Source organism: Leptodactylus fuscus, chromosome 8 (assembly GCF_031893055.1).
Source record: "Leptodactylus fuscus isolate aLepFus1 chromosome 8, aLepFus1.hap2, whole genome shotgun sequence".
NCBI lineage: Eukaryota > Metazoa > Chordata > Amphibia > Anura > Leptodactylidae > Leptodactylus > Leptodactylus fuscus.
In genome coordinates, this window is record NC_134272.1 from 47,066,631 (window position 1) to 47,089,408 (window position 22,778).

At 41.4% G+C, this 22,778-nt stretch overlaps 1 protein-coding gene across 1 annotated transcript in view; it reads left to right on the forward strand.

The window, feature by feature from the left end:
• Positions 1 to 11,919, forward strand: part of LOC142217072 (multidrug resistance-associated protein 1-like) — an 85,417-nt gene extending 73,498 nt beyond the window's left edge. Inside the window, exons 32-33 of the mRNA XM_075285260.1 lie at positions 8,409 to 8,603; positions 11,006 to 11,919. Coding sequence (XP_075141361.1) covers positions 8,409 to 8,603; positions 11,006 to 11,114 — 304 coding nt within the window. The 3' untranslated portion in view covers positions 11,115 to 11,919. The remainder of the gene's footprint in view (positions 1 to 8,408; positions 8,604 to 11,005) is intronic.
• Positions 11,920 to 22,778: the final 10,859 nt, after the last annotated feature.

Sequence of the window (22,778 nt, forward strand, 5' to 3'; positions counted from 1 at the left end):
GTGGCCAACCCTTTTAAAGGCCAACCATTATCAACAGCATCACCCAAAATTTGAGCTTATATGTTTACCAGATACTGTGCCCATTTGTCACTGAACTTACATCGTATTTAAGAGACACCATAGATGTTCTTCTGAAGTTGGAAGGAATTGTTTGTGAGCCTAATACACTGCTGGCAAGCTTGGATGTCGAGGTGCTCTATAGCTCCATACCCCATGACAAGGACTGTGTGGCTATGGAGACCTTCCTAAGAACAAGAGGAATCTAATTCACCTAACATAGTGAACTGACAGTAAAACTACTTAGATTCATATTGGAACACAATTTCTTTTTAATCAAAAGTTTTTCCATCAGCTCATGGGGGACTATTGGCAGCTCATGTGCACCCACCTATGCCAACCTCTAACTGGGCTAGTGGGAAAAAAATGTGGTGTTCTCTGAGCAATTAGTCATGAATGAGAGCAGGAGTAATCTGGTTAAGACTAATAGATGATATCCTCATACTGTGGAGGGCCCCCGGGAAAGAAATGATATGGGTCTCTTTTTAGGACATCCAGGAGAATTACCAAACTGGCATATGGACAGCTCAGGACGACAATGTTTCACAAAAAAAAAAAAAAAAAAAAATACGGCTAACAACTTATTGAAATGGGAAAGCTGGCATCTGGCAGTAATGCGTCAAGAAATCCCCAAGGGGCAGCATCTTCTGACCTGTCAGAACTGCTCCATGATCACAGATTTTAAGTTGGCAGCAAACTATCTATGATCCAAATTCAGAGAATGGGGATACCCAGATAGAATCCTTAGGGATGCCTATAACAGCTCCAGGATCATAGAGCGACATTCGTTACTAACACCTACAATCCAAGAGCAGACATAGTGAGAGTCATTGGTATCTGAGGCAAATTCTCCTTTTGGGGAATCCTAAGGGTCAGTTCACACGTGAAAACCGCCTAGCTTATTTGTGCGAGGTAAAAAACCTCGAGGAGTTTTTTTGACGCTGTTTTTTGCATTCCGCGCGGTTTTTGATGAGGTTTTTGACGCGGTTTTCGCTAGCGGTTTTCGCTAGGGTTTTTTTTTCCTATATGTGCTATAGAAACTGCAGGCGAAAACCGCGCGTTTTTTTGCGAAAACCGCGCGTTTTTTGCGAAAACCGCGCGGTTTTTTGCAAAAAACCGCGCGGTTTTGTGTGCAAAAAACCGCGCGGTTTTTTACCGCGCGGTTTTCGCCTCCCATTCACTTCTATGCAATTCTTCAGGCGTTTTCCGCCTGAAGAAAGGTCATGTCGCTTCTTCAGGCGGAAAACGCTAGGAGGAAAAAAAAAGCTAGTGGTCTACATAGACCACCATGTTAAAGGAGAGGTTTTTGAAGCGAATTCCGCTGTCAAAAACCTCCCCTTTGCCCACGTGTGAACTAGCCCTAAGAGCAGAACCAGATATTAGACATCTTTTGGGGGAAGTTACATCCATAACCTTTAGAAGGAGAGCCACTCTATGAGATCGTCTGGTGCATAGTCATCTTACACCTGTAAAAAGTTCACCTACGTGGTTGGGGACCACACACCTGTTGGGCAACCACAGATATAGATCATTTCGAGTATGCGACTATATTGACACCAGCAAAATGTACCGTAATAATAAAACTGGACGTCAATATCTGATACATTCGAAGGCCAACTATTGAGCCAGAGGGGTTGTGTACCTCTTGTCCAGTGAATGTAGTGTGCAGTAATTTTTCCTTCACATTGCCAAACCCTTTGGTCTAAATGACCAACCTGTTATAATTACAGATTAACCTTTTTCTGGCGTTAATAATAATAATAAATATATATATATTTGTAACATACACCATTTTTTCATGCCTCAAATAAAACGCATAGGTACTCACTGAAGCATGATTCATAGGCAGGATAGTATATAAAGTGTCTGTGGTGGAGGAATAAAATGGGAGTGGGACAAATAAATAACTTTTCATCTGATCTAGCAAGATTAGATTAGGGGTTGCTTGTCAAGGCATTCAACCATTCCAAATGAAGAGATGCCTCAAATTAGTGATCCATACAGTATATTTCTGCCATGAGATTGCTGAGTCACAAATAACTAACCAAACATTGTTACCGATTAGGTCAGCACTCCTGTGACACGGCTCATTTACTTTAGGTCTGCTGTCAGATAGTAAACTATTAATAGTAGCCGTTTCTGTTCCAAGTCACGCTTGTAAATGGGATGCACTTTTCATGATAGCATGAGGATTTTTTATCCATTTATTCTTATATGGGAAATAGAATTAAAGTTAAGTATTAGGCGTTCTATATTTATTTTGTTAGGTACTTCTATTCTGAATGTTCTACCTATTTTCAATCTTGTTGAACGGCTGCATTACATTCAGTGTTTGTGAATAGGGGCTATTCACATGACCGATATTTTGATGGTCCAATTTCACAGACTGTCAAAATATGTTATGCTCTATTTTTGTCAGTCCTTTCTTTCTTATTTTTCTTTCTTTCTTATGGTAGAGTTGGAAGGGACCTCAAGGGCCATCGGGTCCAACCCCCTGCGAGTGCAGGTTTTCCTAAATCATCCCAGCTATATGTTTATCCAGATTCCGCTTGAAGATTTCCATTGATGGAGCGCCCACCACCTCCCGTGGCAGCCTATTCCACTCTCTCACTACCCTCACTGTCAGAAAGTTTTTCCTAATGTCTAATCTGTATCTCTTTCCCTTTAGTTTCATCCCATTGCTTCTTGTACTTCCTTGTGCTAATGAGAATAGGGTAGATCCCTCTGCACTGTGACTACCTTTCAGATATTTGTAGACTGCTATTAAATCTCCCCTCAGTCTTCTCTTCTGCAAACTAAACAATCCCAGTTCTTTTAGCCGCTCCTCATAGGACATGGTTTGCAGACCTTCCACCATTTTGGTTGCTCTTCTCTGGACTTGCTCCAATATATCGATGTCTTTCTTGAATTGAGGCGCCCAGAACTGTACACAGTATTCCAGGTGTGGTCTGACCAGGGAAGAGTACAGCGGAATAATGATCTCTCTTGATCTAGATTCAATGCTTGTCTTAATACATCCCAGAATTTTATTAGCCTTTTTTGCAGCAGCACCGCACTGTTGGCTCATGTTGAATTTGTGATCTACTATTATGCCCAAGTCCTTTTCCCCTATGCTATCACTTAGTTCTATTCCTCCCATACTATATATGTTTTTTACATTTCTGTTACCCAGATGTAGAACTTTGCATTTGTCCCTGTTAAATACCATTTTGTTCGCCTCCGCCCATTGTTCCAGTGTGTCTAAGTCCTTTTGAATACACTCTCTCTCCTCTCTAGTGTTGGCTATTCCTCCTATCTTCGTATCATCTGCAAATTTTATGAGTTCCCCAATAATTCCATCGTCCAGATCATTTATAAAGATATTAAAAAGTACTGGGCCCAGAACAGAGCCCTGTGGCACCCCGCTTTTGACTTTCTTCCAGTTGGATGTGTAGCCATTTAGTATTACTCGTTGTGCCTGATCATTAAGCCAGTTGTGAATGCACCTAACTGATTTTTTGTCAAAGCCATACTTAATCATTTTTTCAATAAGAAGGTTATGTGATACTTTATCAAATGCCTTACTGAAGTCAAGATATACTATGTCCACGGCATTCCTTTGGTCCAACCATTCAGTGATTTTGTTGTAGAAAGAAATCAGGTTAGTCTGACAAGATTTATTGGTCATAAAGCCGTGCTGGCTCTGGTTAATTAATGCCTTCCCATCCAGGTACTGAAGTAAATGTTCCTTGACAATTTGCTCAAAGATTTTTCCTGCTATCGAGGTCAGACTTACCGGCCTGTAATTTCCTGGATCGTCCCTTTTCCCCTTTTTGTAGATGGGGACAACATTTGCCCTTTTCCAATCTAAAGGGACCACTCCTGTTTCCCATGACTTACCGAAGATTATAGCAAGGGGTTCTGTTATTTCCTCTGCTATCTCTTTCAGGACTCTAGGGTGTAAATCATCTGGTCCTGGGGACTTGGTTTCCTGTAACTTGGCTAAGTGCTCTCTTACCAGACCTTCGCTTATAGTCAGCTTGGAGTGCTCCTTCCCCTCATCTCCATCACCATTAATGTCGATATTTCCATTAGTTTCTTGGGAGAAGACGGATACAAAATATGAATTTAGTAGCTCCACCTGCTGTTCCACCATGTTAACTGTCTCTCCTTTGTCATTCTTCAGGACTCTAATGGTCTCCTTCACTTTTCTTTTGCTTTTAACATATCCCCAAAATCCTTTTACCTTACTCTTTGCCTCTTTTGCAAGCTTCAATTCATGTTCAGCCTTAGCTCCTTTGATGCTTGTCTTGCAGAGTCTGCAGACTGCTGTGTACTCTTCCTTAGGTATAGTTCCCATCTTCCACTTTTTGTATGTTTCCTTTTTCCTTTTTAGCAGGTTATGTAATTTTTTGGTCATCCATCTTGATATTTTTAGGTGCTTCCCATTTTTCTTCCTTCTAGGTATTGTTAGTTCCTGTGCTTTAATGATTTCCCTACGGAAGATTTCCCACAGATTTCCTCACAGATCCTTCCATACACTGTATTGTATGAAGGATCAGTAAAAGAAGTTGCCACACGGGTTCAAAATGTACATGAAAAATTTAAGTTTTTCACTTTTATCATTTGAATGTAGGCTAAAGGTACTGTAAAACTAATTGTATTATTGTGTGTTGGTCTCCTCCATTAGAGGATGGGAGTAACGGACTTTACCAAATATAGAGGGACTGATAACTGTAGTGTGAAAACACCACACTGGGGAAGATTTATTATTTAATTTTTTGTACCTGGTTTTAATTTTGTCTGATTTATTAATTTATCACGACATTATGTAAATTTAGCACATCCTTGTCTACTTAAGTTTGGCCCAAGTATTTCTTGTGCATCAAACATTTGTACCAAAAGCTCTGAACGTCATTGCTTAACCACTCTAATATTTTGAAGTCATGTACTAAACAGTCACACATGCTTAAAGCAACTACGGGGTAAGGTCTGATTCACACGACCCTGCCTTTTTTGATGGATCCAATTTTTGTGAAAAATGGACGTACATATCTGCTTTGTGATGGCCACTCATATACATTCTGTTCTGTTTTTCTGTTTTTGATGACTGAGTGCCATCTTCTGTTAGGCATCCATTTTTGACAGACCATTAAAAAAAATGTATTAATTTCATTGGTCTGTCTCTTGTGACCCAAACCACTGATCTGTTTTCAACATACTTCTATCCATTAATCTGTCAATGCATCTGTAACAAGTTGATTCATTGATCTCTATTGGGTTCGTTTGGTCATCAGAATGGACAAAGATAGTGTAGGCCAGTTTTTTTTTAACAACCATTATAAATAGTCCATCAAAAAAAAAACAACAACATATGAATAGAATCTTTGAAATGAATGTATTCTCAAAACAGCCGTGGGACAGATGTCACAAAAATGGCCGTCACACGGCGTACAGCTTTTTTTTCATTGTTCAGTGCATACAGCCTTTGGATCAGCTCATCTAGTCCTTTCCAGAGTCAGAAAATCCTTCTGGTGCATGAACAAATAGGTTTGAATCCCAGACACAAAATGGGATTCAAAACCAACACTCAGAAATGTATTTAGGGCACACAGAAAACATAAAAGCCTATAAGGATTTTAACTTCTCTGTGTGTTGTGGGGGAGGTATCTCGGTAGCAGCAAAGGTGCAGACTGTCAAAGACAGGGACACAAAATATGCAGTAAACAGGTTTATTTAGAAAAAACAGGAAAATAAATAAACATTCAATTCAGGCACAAAATGTGCAAAATAAAATACAGCCTTACTTCAGGCAAAAAACAAAATCGTGCTCGTCTGAGCGACTAACTAAACAGAAATGATAACCTAAGTATAAATGTGGCTTATTACCAGCCACATGAACCAAACAATATTGTCTCACCAGACTCAGGTTTACAAGACAGACCCAGATGCCTCCTGTCACTTTCTGGATCTGATGCCTACTCAAGACCCACCCTGGACCACACCTAAGTTAAAAACCACTACACTCTACTGAAACAGCCCTCACAAAAGTCTCCAATGATCTCCTAATGGCTAAATCCAATGGTGACTTCTCTCCTCTTATTCTTCTGGACCTCTCTGCAGCTTTTGACACTGTTGACCATCAACTTCTCCTCACTATGCTCCGCTCAGTCGGCCTCAATGACACTGCGCTCTCCTGGTTCTCCTCTTATCTCTCAGACCATACTTTCAGTGTATCATTTGCGGGCTCTGTTTCCTCCCCTCTTTCCCTTGCTGTTGGGGTTCCTCAGGGCTCCATCCTAGGCCCCCTGCTCTTTTCACCCTACACAGCCCCCATTGGACAAACCATCACCAGATTAGGCTTCCGGTACCATCTTTATGCTGATGACACCCAATTATACACATCTTCCCGTGACGTCGCCCCTGCACTCATACAGAACACCAGCGACTGTCTTTCTGCTGTCTCAAATATCATGTCCTCACTCTATCTGAAACTAAATCTCTCCAAGACTGAACTACTACTGTTTCCACCATCTAATAGATCTGTCCCTGATATATCCATTGTAGTCTCAGGCCTTACTATAGCTCCTAGGCAGCAGGCCCGCTGCCTCGGGGTCATGTTTGACGCAGACCTTTCCTTCACTCCCCATATTGAATCACTTGCACGCTTGGGTCACCTCCACCTCAAAAACATCTCCAGAATACGCCCTTTCCTCACCAGAGATGCATTAAAGACACTTATTGTCTCTGTGATTCATTCTCGCCTTGACTACTGTAACTCCTTACTAATCGGTCTTCCCCTCCCTAAACTCTCCCCTCTACAATCTATTCTGAATGCAGCGGCTGGGCTCATCTATTAGTCTAGACGCTACAGCGATGCCTCTGGTCTGTGCCAGTCGCTACATTGGCTGCCTATTCACTATAGAATACAATATAAAGTTATCACTGTCATCCACAAGGCTCTCCATAATGCTGCACCTCCATACATTTCCTCCCTCATCGCTGTCTACTGCCCAACCCGTGTTTTCCGTTCACTCAATGACCTAACACTTACATCCTCTATTATCAGAACCTCCCACGCTCGTATACAAGACTTCTCCTGAGTTGCACCACTTCTCTGGAATGCTCTACCCCAGACAATCAGATTAACTCCCAATTTCTACAGCTTCAAGCGCAAACTAAAGACACATCTTTTCAGACAGACCTATCACAATGTCTAACGTAAACCCTTCCGTACAGTCATTAGAATCCCTAAAATCTAACCCTCCTCTGTTCCAGCTCCCACATTACCCCACATGATATGATGCCAATTCAGGCTAACTCTCTATGTCCAAGCACCATCCACATGTTAAAGGTCATGACTGGTGATGGCTCATAAAGTTTTATATTTGTGTAATGATAGTCACCTCTATCATAAAATTATCTGACCACTGTATAAGCAATACTACCTCTGATGCCGCCCCTGCTACCTCTTATGTCCCCTCTACCCCATAGATTGTAAGCTCTTGCGAGCAGGGCCCTCAGTCCCATTGTGTGAAATGACTTTCTTTATAATGTATCTTTCTGTCTGTATTTGAACCCTACAGATTGTACAGTGCTGCGGAATATGTTGGCACTATGTAAATAAAATGTATTATTAAAATGTATTATATTTAGATACTGTAAGCTGTACATCAAAAGGGCTTATTATTTTGAGGAACAGTTTAGTACTGCTCTTGTAAGGGCGGGAGGTTTGTGGGTTCACAGGGAAAGTTCCCTAGGGAAAGACTAGAGATGCTTAGGTACTCTGGGACCGCATGAAGACATCTGATGGGGTAAGACTGAAGCAATTTATACACCCTGTGATGTCTATGTGCTACTGTCTATTTCCTCATTTGTGTTAAAATATAAATAAATAAAATATAAAATGTATTAGTATTATTATTTATTTATTATTATTATTATTATTATTATTATTATTATTATTATTATTATTAATAAAACCAGGGGGAGATATTGCGAGATTCCAGCATTCTGCCAGTCACCTTCTCACAGTGTCCTAGATAATGGTCTTGGACTTTATTCTTGAGTACTGGATGCTTTCTGTTTCTAAAGTGGAATCACACTATTATTTTTGCCACAATCAAGCAATACGAGAAAAAAGCCAAATAGGCACGTCTATTGTTTTATGTGCCACATCATAAACTGAGAGACAAGCCTCAGAGAGGCGTCCGCCATTTGTTTGTAAGGCACAATGGGGAAGGCAGTTTTAACAGAAGTCATTCTGTGATGCAGGCTTCTCTCTGATTGTAGCAATTTCTAATAAAGCAACAAAATTGTTGCAGTACAGTTGCTGTTTCTTAATTTTAATATTACATTTTGCTATTCTTTAGTGTTGGTCAACGTCAGCTGGTTTGCCTGGCAAGAGCCCTTCTGCGCAAGACAAAGATCCTTGTACTAGATGAGGCCACTGCAGCCGTGGACCTGGAGACTGATGACCTTATTCAGACAACCATTAGAAAGGAATTTAAGGATTGTACTGTAATAACTATTGCACATCGCCTCAATACAATCATGGACTATACACGGTAAGCTCTTATTTTTCTTTTTTGATTTGCATTAACCCTTCATTATACATATTTGGACCATGGCACACGAGTTTGAGGCTAGTATTTCTACTTAAAGAAAAGACTGTAGTCAAAAAATGTTTACCAGTCAAAATAAATCTTTAGGCTTAAAGGGGTTGCCCAGTTTCACCAAATTAATGTTATGGTTTGTATAATGAAATGTACAGTTTTCCATTGTCTATTCTGTATCAATTCCTCACAGTTTTCTAGATCTCTGCTTGCTATCGGTCTTTCTTTCCAGCATGTAAAAAATCAGTCCATGGTCATGTGATATACAGTCCATGGTCATGTGATATACAGTCCATGGTCATGTGATATACAGTCCATGGTCATGTGATATACAGTCCATGGTCATGTGATATACAGTCCATGGTCATGTGATATACAGTCCATGGTCATGTGATATACAGTCCATGGTCATGTGATATACAGTCCATGGTCATGTGATATACAGTCCATGGTCATGTGGTATACAGTCCATGGTCATGTGGTATACAGTCCATGGTCATGTGGTATACAGTCCATGGTCATGTGATATACAGTCCATGGTCATGTGATATACAGTCCATGGTCATGTGATATACAGTCCATGGTCATGTGGTATACAGTCCATGGTCATGTGGTATACAGTCCATGGTCATGTGGTGTACACACAGGTGCACAGCTTGTTACAGGCACAGCTTGTTACAGTCACAGCACAGTACCTGTGTGTCCATCACATGGCCATGAACTGTCCGTAACCTGGCCATGGACTGATTTTATCCATCCAAAATAAACAAAGAATGACATCCCACAAAGATCTAGAAAACTGCAAGGAATTAAAATAGAAAGTGTAACGGAAGATTGCCATTTTCATTATACAAACAATATTTATTTGCTGAAACTGGACAACTCCTTTAAAGGGGTATTCAACTAATATTATTTATTCCCTATCCATAGGTGTGATGATTGTGACTACTAGGGAAAATTATTGTACGTTGTACCTTTAGATAGTCCTATAGATTAATAATTTCCTTGAAAAAGCTGTTTTTATGAATATGCAGATGAGGCTCAGGTGCAGTGGGCGTGTGCCAGAGCCCCAGGTTTCCAAACTTAACTTGAACCCTTTAAAACTCTAGAATCCCCACTCCTCCTACAATGGTGCATCTTATGTACCGTCTGAAGGCATGATGATGCTCAGCATAGGACTTGGCAGTTAGTTGAAAAATCACCAAAACCAGCTGACAATCTGAATAGCCGACGTGATTTTGTGTTATTACAGTTTTCACAAACTTTTACCTGCAGTTTCATTCAGATAGAAAATGTCTGACCCAGAATTGCTATTATACTCGGGGTTTATCTAATAAATTAACTGTTGTGTGCATGGATACAGCTGGATGTCCCAATTCTTGATAGGTTGGGGCTGCATGCTGATCTGGGCTGTGACATGGATTGTACGACCAAATATTGCACTTTCATTAAGCTAAATAGTCACTGCAACCATGACACTACATTTACAAAAAATGAAGCTGTATCTCTTGCAATTATGTTGCAACCCCATTCATTCCAAGCTTCAATGCAGTATAATGAAAGAGGGATGTGTGCCACTATTCATGCCGAGGCCATGATCGCTGAGTAGCTGAAATGTGTTCAGCATTCAGCTACAGAAATGTTAGGGGGCTTTCACATCATGTTTTTCACCTCAGTTTAACGGATCCGTTATTTTAATCAAAAAACTGACGCAAACTGATGTCAATTCATGCATCAAACAAACTGATCTGTTAACACATATGCATCCGTTTGCATTAGTTTTTTGTTAAAAAAAATAAATAAAAAAAGGATCAGTTTTTTATGTTTAAAAAACATAAACATACGGGGGGTAGTAGAGGAGCTGTCCCCAAGTAGTACAAGTCACAGCACAATTTTTTTTGTTGAAGCACTCCCCACATGTGCTTCACCTAACACTATCAGGGGCGTCACGCGTGTGGGGAGTGGAGCAGACATGATGGCGCACCTAACACGATCAGGGGTATCGCACATGTAGGGAGAGGTGTAGACCGGAGGGTGCACCTAATACTATCAGGGGTAGCACATGTCGAGGGGGGCAACCATTATAGCACACGTTGGGGGGGATAATCAATCCCTACTGCCTGCCCACCTCCAACAAAGTGTTTTGTTCTTGTTTTTTTTATTGGAGGCAATGGGTTCGCTGACTGACACGTTTTTATAAAATAGCTCTAAAAACGTGTGTCAGGCGGAGCTGCATAACGTGATGTGAAAGCTCCCTTATTTTGGCAAACAGCCGTATTTCTTAAACTGTTTCATTCTCTATTAGTTAAGAATAAGTTAAAATTATTTAATGTTGCTCTTTCTTTCCCCTACAGAATTGTTGTTTTTGACAAAGGTGAAATTGTAGAATTCGACACTCCAGCAACATTACTAGAAAATAAAGGACTATTCTACTCCATGGCCAAAGATGCAAATATTATTTAAGGATTTCATCATCAAGCATATGCAAAAAGAAGCAGAACGTGTCCTGTATCCAGCAGAGGGCGCTACTGTACAATATGTGCCTAGCAATAGACTTTACAGAGCCTCGATGCCTTACTGTTAGAGATATAAAAGCATTACTATACATGAAGGAAATTGTGAAGTAATATTAATGATTATTTATATAGTGTAGTTTCTCATGTGTCATATGCTAATATGTTTAAGAGATATAGTGTATATCATAAATTACAAAGGTATATAAGTGTGCACAGGTAGGGTATATAAATCATGTATTGAACTCCTAGGTTATGGGAATAGTTGTGGTGCATCTCTGACACACAAATCTTTCTTGTGCCATAGATACGCCGCTTCTCTCTTTCTGCGCATCACTCGCCACTTTTTAAAAAAGTGAGCAAAGTGGTGCAGAGACCAAGGTGAGTTAGCGCAGGGATGCCACAGCTATGACACATGTGCTAGGACTCACACTCGGAAACTGTTGTGTCATAGTATATAGGAAATCTATGCTAATTCTTTGACTGGTGTAGATCTCCATTTTGGTGCACAGGAATGATCCTGAATTAATATGATGGCAAGCAGTTAGCTTAGACCATATATCATATGACCAGGCATTGTATATCACACTGAAGGGATTTCCAAGAAGGAACACTAGGGGAACACCAGGGACACTTTTTGATAATCCAATGATGTTCCATTTCACCACTTCCGAAGTGGAACGACACCATTACTCTTTTCCCTCCCCTATCCCCATCAATTCTTACCAAACCTTCCTGTGTCTAAGACTGCTCCTCCTCTCTTCCTGTCTTCTAGTAGTGGGCAGAATAAGTTAGCTAGGGAGACGGAGGGAGGGTGGGAAGGGATAGTAATGGGCAGGATTGGATCGGTAGGCTAAAGAGAGACAGGAGGGTGGGAGGGGCTAATAATGGGCGTGATCGCTAGGTTAAAGAGAGAGGGGCTAGTAATGGGCGGGATTGCGAAATTAGTGAGACAGGGAGGGGGAGTTTAGGAGTGAGAGGGAACTAGTGTAATAGCTACACATGAAGTTGCACAGCAGGAAGCTAACACCAGATAAACATAGGCAAAGAATGCCACAGACACACAGAAATCACTCCAAACACTGCTAAAGGGATATGGGTGTACTTATTAACTCATTGCTAGCACCAACAGACCTTTTAAATAAAAGAAAAAAATTCTGCTTGGAAAACCCTTTTAATACATAATGCACGGTGTATTGGAAAATTGTTTAACTTTTCATTATTGAAATAACTTTTGTCTCTTAATATTGGTTTGAAACTGTACAACCCCTTTAAGACTGGTGTACAGAATGTCAGTCTTAACACAGAGAGGGAAATTTATTAAGTTAAGAAATGCCTCTTTCAAAGATCCTTTTTTACTCTGCATACTATATTAGCGTTACAATGTAGGAAAGTGTCTATTCAGAATCCACATGAAGAGTGAAACTTTCATTCTTCAGACTTTCAATTTTCTGAAATTTGCAGTTTCTTTGAGCAAGTAGGCAGAGACTAGCTTTACAAACTGCACATGTAGACAAAAAGGGATCCCCGTTCCCCCAGCAGCACTGTGATAAAGTACTGACAAGTACTCATGTAAATCCAGTGGCTGTGAAACACAGTAAACTGCAGCAGCAATAACTTGTGTTCCCTCTGACCTCTCCTATAAACCATGGGCAACAAGTAATCTTATCTCTGTGAGCTGACAATCCGTCTCTTCTCCAAAAACAGATTCAGCAGAAAATTCAAAGAGAGAGAAAAGGAACATGTCAGCCTAAACTAATCTTATATTTAAATGTAATTATTTTATATTTAGATGTAATTATTTTTAAAACTTTTATTTTTTTCAAATAAAAAAATTGAATGTGTTTTAAAATACATATACACTATAGCTAGTTCACTGTCAATATACAATTTTATATGTACAAGCAACATATTCTGCAAGGGCACAGTTTATCTACCTCTTCAAGTCTGTGATTGTGAATGTTAGGTTTAGAAATTTTAAGATATTTTTTAAGAAATGTATTACAATATTAATGCTGCATATCACATGTAAACTATTTTATAAAAGTTATTACAACCCTTATTGTTGGGTGTGGATTTGTGCATGAGATTGAAATATGAACCCATTATTAAAAAAACAAAAAAACAAAAATGTAACCTTATGAAAAAAAAAACCAAACAAAAAAAAAACCTGTTAGCATTTGGGCCGGTAAAATTGTCTCACTTGTAATTTTTCTTTCCTTCAAATGCGAGGCAGCACAAATATACCCCACCCACCCGCCTACTACAACAGAAGAGTATACAGCATTAATTAGGAGTTCATCATACCTAAACCCCCCCCCCCAAAAAAAACCCTCTTGAAACAAGAAACAGATGTGTAGAATGCAGCAAACAATTAATTTATTAGAGAGGAAATGTGCTACCCCAGATTTCAAGGAAAGGAAAATTACAGGTGATACAATTTTAGCTTTCCTTTTTAGCTGCACAAATAAATGGGACAAAGAAGCAATAATAAGAGGATGAGATTACTGTGACACTTCTTGAAGCACCATTCTGCCAAAATTAGAATCCTTGGAGGCAACAATGTCTAACCTATAGTATTTGGCAAATGTGGATGATGAGGACCATGAGGCTGCTCTGGCTATTTGATCAAAGCCAGCATAATTTATTCCAGCCTATGAGGTGTAAGCATGTATAATGGGCCCTTATGTGGTCCAGCAGCACCAGTGTATAACAATTCAGAATGACATTGTAACATCTTTGCCTGCTCTGTGCCACCTTCTGCTTGCATGCTGTGGTGCAGGAGGCATGTTTAGTTATGATTCCTTGCTTTATGTTCTTGTACTGTCTGAACACTGTTCTATTCTCCTCACCTCTGTAATTGATACCCTTTGCTTCTCAAATAGTTACACTCAGCCTTAATTGTATGATTGACATCTTTCTTTCCAACCAAGTATGGGGCAGGTTCTTTCTTCCTATTATTGTTTTCCCACCCTCGCCTTAGTGCTTGCTATTTGCCTTTCTGTGTGTGCTGGCTCTAAAATGTTACTGTCTGTATATACATTTCTGACCTTTGGCTTTTTTTGTGACCACTCTCTTGGATTTTGATTCTGTACTGCGCTACTTGACTGGTTCTGACCCATTGGCTAGCTGATCTCCTGTTTGTTGTTGTTTGTCTGCATTCTCTGTTATCACCTGAACTGCTGTCCAGTGGTCCTCTGCCGCCTAGGGTAGTGAGGCAATTAGGTAGTATCAGGGGACGGGTTCAACTTAGGACTCACTGTCTTATTCCTCCCAAGTTTCACCAGCAGCTACTGGGGAATTGCTCTTCTAGCAATTCTCTTACAGATATTCCTAATGCAGCAAGCAAGAGTTTCTTTATTGGGTTGAGAACCCTTATCTTTTAAAGAGGACATGGGATTGTCTGAATTCACTAGTCCTGTGAGGGAGATAGAAACCGATCTTTACACATCAAGCATATGGAAGGACTCTTCTTCAGAGCTCTGTGGATTGGTAAAGGTATGATAGCCCCACATCTTGGTTATCATTTGCATCAGAGAAAACCTTAGATAGGTAGTAAGATACAGCCCTTACAATAATAGCCTAAGAAGAAAACCTTCTGTAGGGATGTCTATATGAGGGGACCTTGAGCTCTGCAATTCTTAAGGCTGAGGCGATGGCAACCAGCAAGAGTGTTTTCTCAAATAATATTTGAAGTATATATCTGAAGAGGCTCAAAGAGATGCTTTTCAAGACAGCAAAGAACCAGACAGAGGTCCCATGAGGGCAAAAAAATAGTGTACAGAAGATCTTATGTTTCTCATGGCCTTGAAAAACCTTATCAGAGGCTGGTTATAGAACTTTCCCTCTGAGTAGCAGACAAGTGGGCTTTCAGGGTGTTGAGCTGGAACTTCTCGTCAAACCTCTCCTGCAAGATTTACAAAACTGATGAAAAAATAGATCGGCTCACACCAAGAGGAGAAGACCTGCCCTATTCTCCCATAGGAGATTGTCTTCTTGAAGAAAGCAGCAGTTTGGATGACTTGTAGAGAGACTCCTATCTTCTAATAAATGCCTCTAGGCCGAAAGCTGAAGCATCCTGGTGTCTAGATGGAGAAACCTATTCAGCAACAGGAGATCTGGATGGAGAAGCAACCTCCAATATTCTCCCCTGGAGAGAAGAAGCAAAAGAGGAAACCAAGCCTTTGTCGGCCAGAATGGAGCGATGAGGATGGTATTCACCTGCTCCTGTTGGAACTTGTTGAACAATCTGGGAATGAGATAAGTTAGAGGAAATATAAAATTCCTGACTCCAGTGGGGAGTTCTGTGATTGAATCAGGACTGCTTCTCCTGCTATGTATTGATGGAAATGGAAAAGAGTGAACCTCTCTCCCTGAGGCTGGAAATGCCTTGGACCAATCTGGGGCCTCAAAGTGTAACCCAGCCTCTAGATGAGACATCAGTGGTGATCACCAGCTGGGCCTTCCTAACATTAGCTTTGGGCCTAACCACCATGTTAGCCAATTTGGTCTGCTGCTAGGCTCATAGGAACCTCCAGAAGATTGATGCACTGTGCTAAAACGTTGTTCTGTGACATCCTGAAATGGAATCTAGAAAACTGTGACGCTCCAAGAAATGACAGATGTGTGGAGAGAATTTCTTCAAAAGAACTAATTGTCAAGGTACTGTATTATGAAGATTCTCTGCAGTCTGAGTTCTGCTGCTTGAACCACAGGGATTTTTGAGAGCACACATGGAGCCATATGTGTGTCTAAGGCAAGGCATGTAGACTGAAGGTGATGAACCTGTGAATTCCTGCATACTGAGGAAGTATCTGTATTACAGATCTGATGGAGTCCAATTTGAATTTCTTTTTTTAGAAGAAACTTGTTAAGGTAAGTGAGGTCAATTATGGAGCACCACTGATTGTTTGTTTGGTTTTGGAACCAGAAAGTTGATGCAATAGTTACCTTGCCCTTGTGAGGTAAGGGTGCCTCTTTTAGAGCTCCTTTTAAAGGGATTCTATCATTAGAATCCCAGGCTATTCTTCTCGTACCTTTAGAACTCTTCTCTGAGCCGCTGTTCCAGTGATATTTCCGGTTTTCTGCGGTATGCAAATGATTTTTCATGCAGCCCTGGGGCGTTACCCAGCTCTCAAACAGCAATTGGGGTATACCCAATGCTGCTTGAAAAATGTCCAGTGTCACATCTTTATACTGATGACACCCAATTATACATATCTTGTTGCAAAGTGCAGTCGCAGAAGAAAGCTTCAGAGTAGATTTTATGGGTTAATCTTCAGTTTACTTCACAGAACATGAGGTAACATCATCAGCATGTCTATACAGCAATATAACAAGGAATACACTGGAAAGGACTAACCATAGAAAGATGCAGCATTCTGAGATATAGACAAGTCTCCATAGCATATCATTACATGTATTCAGCACATAACAATAATAACATCGCCATCTAGTGTCCGGAAGCTGTAAGTTCCTCCTACATAGTATAACACAATAAGTCTATATCTGTTGCATATATGTATATACCAACACCCTTTCTCAACAATAAAGACTTATTCAGTCAAACTTAATTTCTTCATCAGTTTCTGATGTCTTTCAGCATTCAATGCCTTAGTAAGAACATGGGCTGTCATATCTTCAGTTGGACAATACTCTAACTTCAGCATTCCTTGCTCCTGGTAATCCCTCAAAAAATGAAACTTTATATCAATGTGTTTTGTTCTTGGATTACCTCTTTCCGTCTGAGCAAGAACAATACAACCTTGATTGTCTTCATACAACGTTGTTGGTTCCAACAGTTGTTCTCCTAAGTCTGTCAGTAGTTGTCTCAACCATAAGACTTCTTGAGCTGCTTGTGCTGTGGCAACATACTCTGCTTCTGTTATCGACAGTGTCACTATTGATTGTTTTTTACTAGCCCAACTAATTGGTCCACCTGAGAGTAAGAAAACATAACCACTGGTAGATTTTCTGTCAAGTGTATCTCCAGCCCAGTCTGCGTCCATGTATCCAGTTAAAATGCATTTGTTACTTGCAGGTAGTTTTAGTTTAACATCGATAGTTCCTTTAAAGTAATGTATTATTCTCTTCACGGAATTCCAGTCCATTTTATTTGGTTTTGAAACCTTTCTGCTCAAAATTCCTACTGCTGCTGCAATGTCTGGTCTAGTAACAGTTGCAAGATACAGTAATTTTCCCATTGCCTTTCTGTACTGTTCGTTGTCTGGCAACATATTTTGTTCACTGTTCATCTCCTTCAGATAGTTGATTTCCATTGGAGACTTTATTGGTTTCGCATCTTTCAATCCAAATGTTTCAATGATGTCCTGAATCATGTGACTTTGGTTAAGAAGATAACTTCCATCTTCTTCTTTTTCTATTTGTATCCCTAGGTACTGTTTCACATTTCCTAAATCTTTGATCTCAAAGTGTTGATCCAGAATTTTCTGTATTTGTTACATCCCTTTCTTTTTCAAAACAAACTAAAATATCGTCCACATATATCAGTACATAGATCCATCTGTCTCCCAGTTTCTTGGTGTATAGACACGGATCTGCTTTACTTCTTTGAAAATGTTCATTTGTGAGCTTTTCTGTGACTTTATCATTCCAGGCTTTAGCGGCTTGCTTTAAACCATAGATACTTTTCTGTAGCTTACAAACCATGTTTTATCTTTGTATCCTGGAGGTTGTTCCATGTAGATATCTTCTGTTAAATCTCCATTTAGGAACGCTGTCTTTACATCCAGATGTCTCAATTGCATTTGTTTTGTTGCTGCAACTGCAAACAAGGTTCTAATTGTAGTATGTTTGACGACTGGTGCAAAAACTTCATCATAGTCTTCTCCATATTTCTGAGTATAACCTTTAGCTACGAGTCTTGCTCGATATCGTTCAGCTGTGCCATCCGTTTGATATTTTACCTTAAAAACCCATTTACATCCTATAGTTTTTCTTCCTTCTGGTAATTCTGTCAGTGTCCAGGCCTTATTATCACGCATGGATTTCATTTCTGTTTCTGTTGCTTTTATCCATTTGTTAGCTTCTTCTTCTGAGAGTTTTGATATGTCTTCCCAAGATGTAGGTTCATATATCTTGTTTGTACTCGCCTTGTATGAAAGACGTACAGGTGATTTTCCCTTGTTCTCTCTTATTGAACGTCTTGGTTCATTGTTTGCCTGTTCTTGTATCTCTTTAGTTTCAGAGTTTTGATTCTCGGCAATTTCCACTTCTTTCTCATCAGATATTCCTGCATTGATATCACTGCTGCTTTCATCATTTCTCATTTCCAGTGATGTCATTACGTCATCATTTAGATCCTCAATAAATGTCACACTGTTCCTCACTGTAACTCTGTCTTCGGATCTAGGATTCTGTATCCTTTGCAGTTTTCACAGTATCCAACAAATATTCCTTCTACGGCTCTGTTTTGAAGTTTGGATCGTTTCTCTTCTGGAATAAACACAAAGGCTTTACAACCAAAAACTCTTAAATGCTTCACACTTGGTTTATTACCTTGCCATAGCTCATATGGGGTCTTTTTCAGTTTCCATGAAAAAAGTCTGTTTTGCAGATAAGTGGCCGTCATTGCTGCTTCACCCCAATATTTCTCTGGTAGTTTGGAATCTGTCAGCATTAGAGATGAGCGAACAGTGTTCTATCGAACACATGTTCGATCGGATATCAGGGTGTTCGCCATGTTCGAATCGAATCGAACACCACGTGGTAAAGTGCGCCAAAATTCGATTCCCCTCCCACCTTCCCTGGCGCCTTTTTTGCACCAATAACAGCGCAGGGGAGGTGGGACAGGAACTACGACACTGGGGGCATTGAAAAAAATTGGAAAAAGTCATTGGCTGCCGAAATCAGGTGACCTCCATTTTAGACGAATAGTGGATTTCAAATCCGGGTCATATGAGAATGTGAACTTTGTGACTATGAGACAGGGATAGCTGTACAGGCAGGGATAGCTAGGGATAACCTTTATTTAGGGGGGAATGTTATTAAAAATAACTTTTTGGGGCTCTATCGGGTGTGTAATTGTGATTTTTGTGAGATAAACTTTTTCCCATAGGGATGCATTGGCCAGCGCTGATTGGCCGAATTCCGTACTCTGGCCAATCAGTGCTGGCCAATGCATTCTATTAGCTTGATGAAGCAGAGTGTGCACAAGGGTTCAAGCGCACCCTCGGCTCTGATGTAGCAGAGCCGAGGCTGCACAAGGGTTCAAGCGCACCCTCGGCTCTGATGTAGGAGAGCCGAGGGTGCACTTGAACCCTTGTGCACCCTCAGCTCTGCTACATCAGAGCCGAGGGTGCGCTTGAACCCTTGTGCACACTCTGCTTCATCAAGCTAATAGAATGCATTGGCCAGCGCTGATTGGCCAATGTATTCTATTAGCCTGATGAAGTAGAGCTGAATGTGTGTGCTAAGCACACACATTCAGCTCTACTTCATCGGGCTAATAGAATGCATTGGCCAGCGCTGATTGGCCAGAGTACGGAACTCGACCAATCAGCGCTGGCTCTGCTGGAGGAGGCGGAGTCTAAGATCGCTCCACACCAGTCTCCATTCAGGTCCGACCTTAGACTCCGCCTCCTCCGGCAGAGCCAGCGCTGATTGGCCGAATTCCGTACTCTGGCCAATCAGCACTGGCTAATGCATTGTATTGGCTTGATGAAGCAGTGCTGAATGTGTGTGCTTAGCACACACATTCAGCTCTACTTCATCGGGCTAATAGAATGCATTGGCCAGCGCTGATTGGCCGAATTCCGTACTCTGGCCAATCAGCACTGGCTAATGCATTGTATTGGCTTGATGAAGCAGTGCTGAATGTGTGTGCTTAGCACACACATTCAGCTCTACTTCATCGGGCTAATAGAATGCATTGGCCAATCAGCGCTGGCCAATGCATTCTATTAGCGTGAACTGAGTTTGCACAGGGGTTCTAGTGCACCCTCGGCTCTGCTACATCAGATTGCTACATCTGATGTAGCAGTGCCGAGTGTGCATCAGATGTGTAGTTGAGCAAAACTGACTCAGCACTGCTAAGTCTGCATTCGCATAGGAATGCATTGGCCAGCCTTCGGCCAATCAGCGCTGGCTCTGCCGGAGGAGGCGGAGTCTAAGGTCGGACCTGAATGGAGACTGGTGTGGAGCGATCTTAGACTCCGCCTCCTCCAGCAGAGCCAGCGCTGATTGGCCGAATTCCGTACTCTGGCCAATCAGCACTGGCTAATGCATTGTATTGGCTTGATGAAGCAGTGCTGAATGTGTGTGCTTAGCACACACATTCAGCTCTACTTCATCGGGCTAATAGAATGCATTGGCCAGCGCTGATTGGCCGAATTCCGTACTCTGGCCAATCAGCACTGGCTAATGCATTGTATTGGCTTGATGAAGCAGTGCTGAATGTGTGTGCTTAGCACACACATTCAGCTCTACTTCATCGGGCTAATAGAATGCATTGGCCAATCAGCGCTGGCCAATGCATTCTATTAGCGTGAACTGAGTTTGCACAGGGGTTCTAGTGCACCCTCGGCTCTGCTACATCAGATTGCTACATCTGATGTAGCAGTGCCGAGTGTGCATCAGATGTGTAGTTGAGCAAAACTGACTCAGCACTGCTAAGTCTGCATTCGCATAGGAATGCATTGGCCAGCCTTCGGCCAATCAGCGCTGGCTCTGCCGGAGGAGGCGGAGTCTAAGGTCGGACCTGAATGGAGACTGGTGTGGAGCTATCTTAGACTCCGCCTCCTCCAGCAGAGCCAGCGCTGATTGGTCGAGTTCCGTACTCTGGCCAATCAGCACTGGCCAATGCATTTCTATGGGGAAAAGTTAGCTTGCGAAAATCGCAAACTGACAGGGATTTCCATGAAATAAAGTGACTTTTATGCCCCCAGACATGCTTCCCCTGCTGTCCCAGTGTCATTCCAGGGTGTTGGTATCATTTCCTGGGGTGTCATAGTGGACTTGGTGACCCTCCAGACACGAATTTGGGTTTCCCCCTTAACGAGTTTATGTTCCCCATAGACTATAATGGGGTTCGAAACCCATTCGAACACTCGAACAGTGAGCGGCTGTTCGAATCGAATTTCGAACCTCGAACATTTTAGTGTTCGCTCATCTCTAGTCAGCATACATCTTATCATTTCAGTCAAAGTTCTGTTTTTTCTTTCTGCTACCCCATTCTGCTTGAGTGTGTAGGGAACAGTCTTTTGATGCTCTATTCCATTCTGTTTTAAGTAGTTTTCTATTTGGTGTCCTGTAAATTCACCTCCATTATCACTTCTAATGATGATTGGCTTCCTTCGAAACTTGTTACTCGACTTTGTCACATAGTCTTGTAATTTACTGAAAACTTCACTTTTGTTCTTTATTAAGTATGTGACTGTGTATCTTGAATAGTCATCTATGAAGGTCACCATGTATCTATTACCTCCTGATGTGGTCACTTTCATGGGTCCACATACGTCAGTATATACCAAGTCAAGTGGTCTTTTGCTTCTTGTTTCACTTTCATTAGACATTGACACTCTTGTAGCTTTTGATTTTATACAACATTCACATTTCATGGTCATTGAGCAATTAGATAATAGATCTTTTGTCAGATGTTTCTTCTGTAATGCCTAGAGATAAGCGAACACTAAAATGTTCGAGGTTCGAAATTCGATTCGAACAGCCGCTCACTGTTCGAGTGTTCGAACGGGTTTCGAACCCCATTATAGTCTATGGGGAACATATACTCGTTAAGGGGGAAACCCAAATCCGTGTCTGGAGGGTCACCAAGTCCACTATGACACCCCAGGAAATGATACCAACACCCTGGAACACTGGGACAGCAGGGGAAGCATGTCTGGGGGCATAAAAGTCACTTTATTTCATGGAAATCCCTGTCAGCTTGCGATTTTCGCAAGCTAACTTTTCCCCATAGAAATGCATTGGCCAGCGCTGATTGGCCAGAGTACGGAATTCGACCAATCAGCGCTGGCTCTGCTGGAGGAGGCGGAGTCTAAGATCGCTCCACACCAGTCTCCATTCAGGTCCGACCTTAGACTCCGCCGACTCCGCCTCCTCCTCAGAGCCAGCGCTGATTGGCCGAAGGCTGGCCAATGCATTCCTATGCGAATGCAGAGACTTAGCAGTGCTGAGCCAGTTCTGCTCAACTACACATCTGATGCACACTCGGCTCTGCTACATCTGATGTAGCATCTGATGTAGCATGTAGCATGCTTAGCACACACATTCAGCTCTACTTCATCGGACTAATAGAATGCATTGGCCAATCAGCGCTGGCCAATGCATTCTATTAGCGTGAGCTGAGTTTGCACAGGGGTTCTAGTGCACCCTCGGCTCTGCTACATCAGATGCTACATCAGATGCTACATCAGATGCTACATCAGATGCTACATCAGATGCTACATCAGATGCTACATCAGATGCTACATCAGATGCTACATCAGATGCTACATCAGATGCTACATCAGATGCTACATCAGATGCTACATCAGATGCTACATCAGATGCTACATCAGATGCTACATCAGATGCTACATCAGATGCTACATCAGATGCTACATCAGATGCTACATCAGATGCTACATCAGATGCT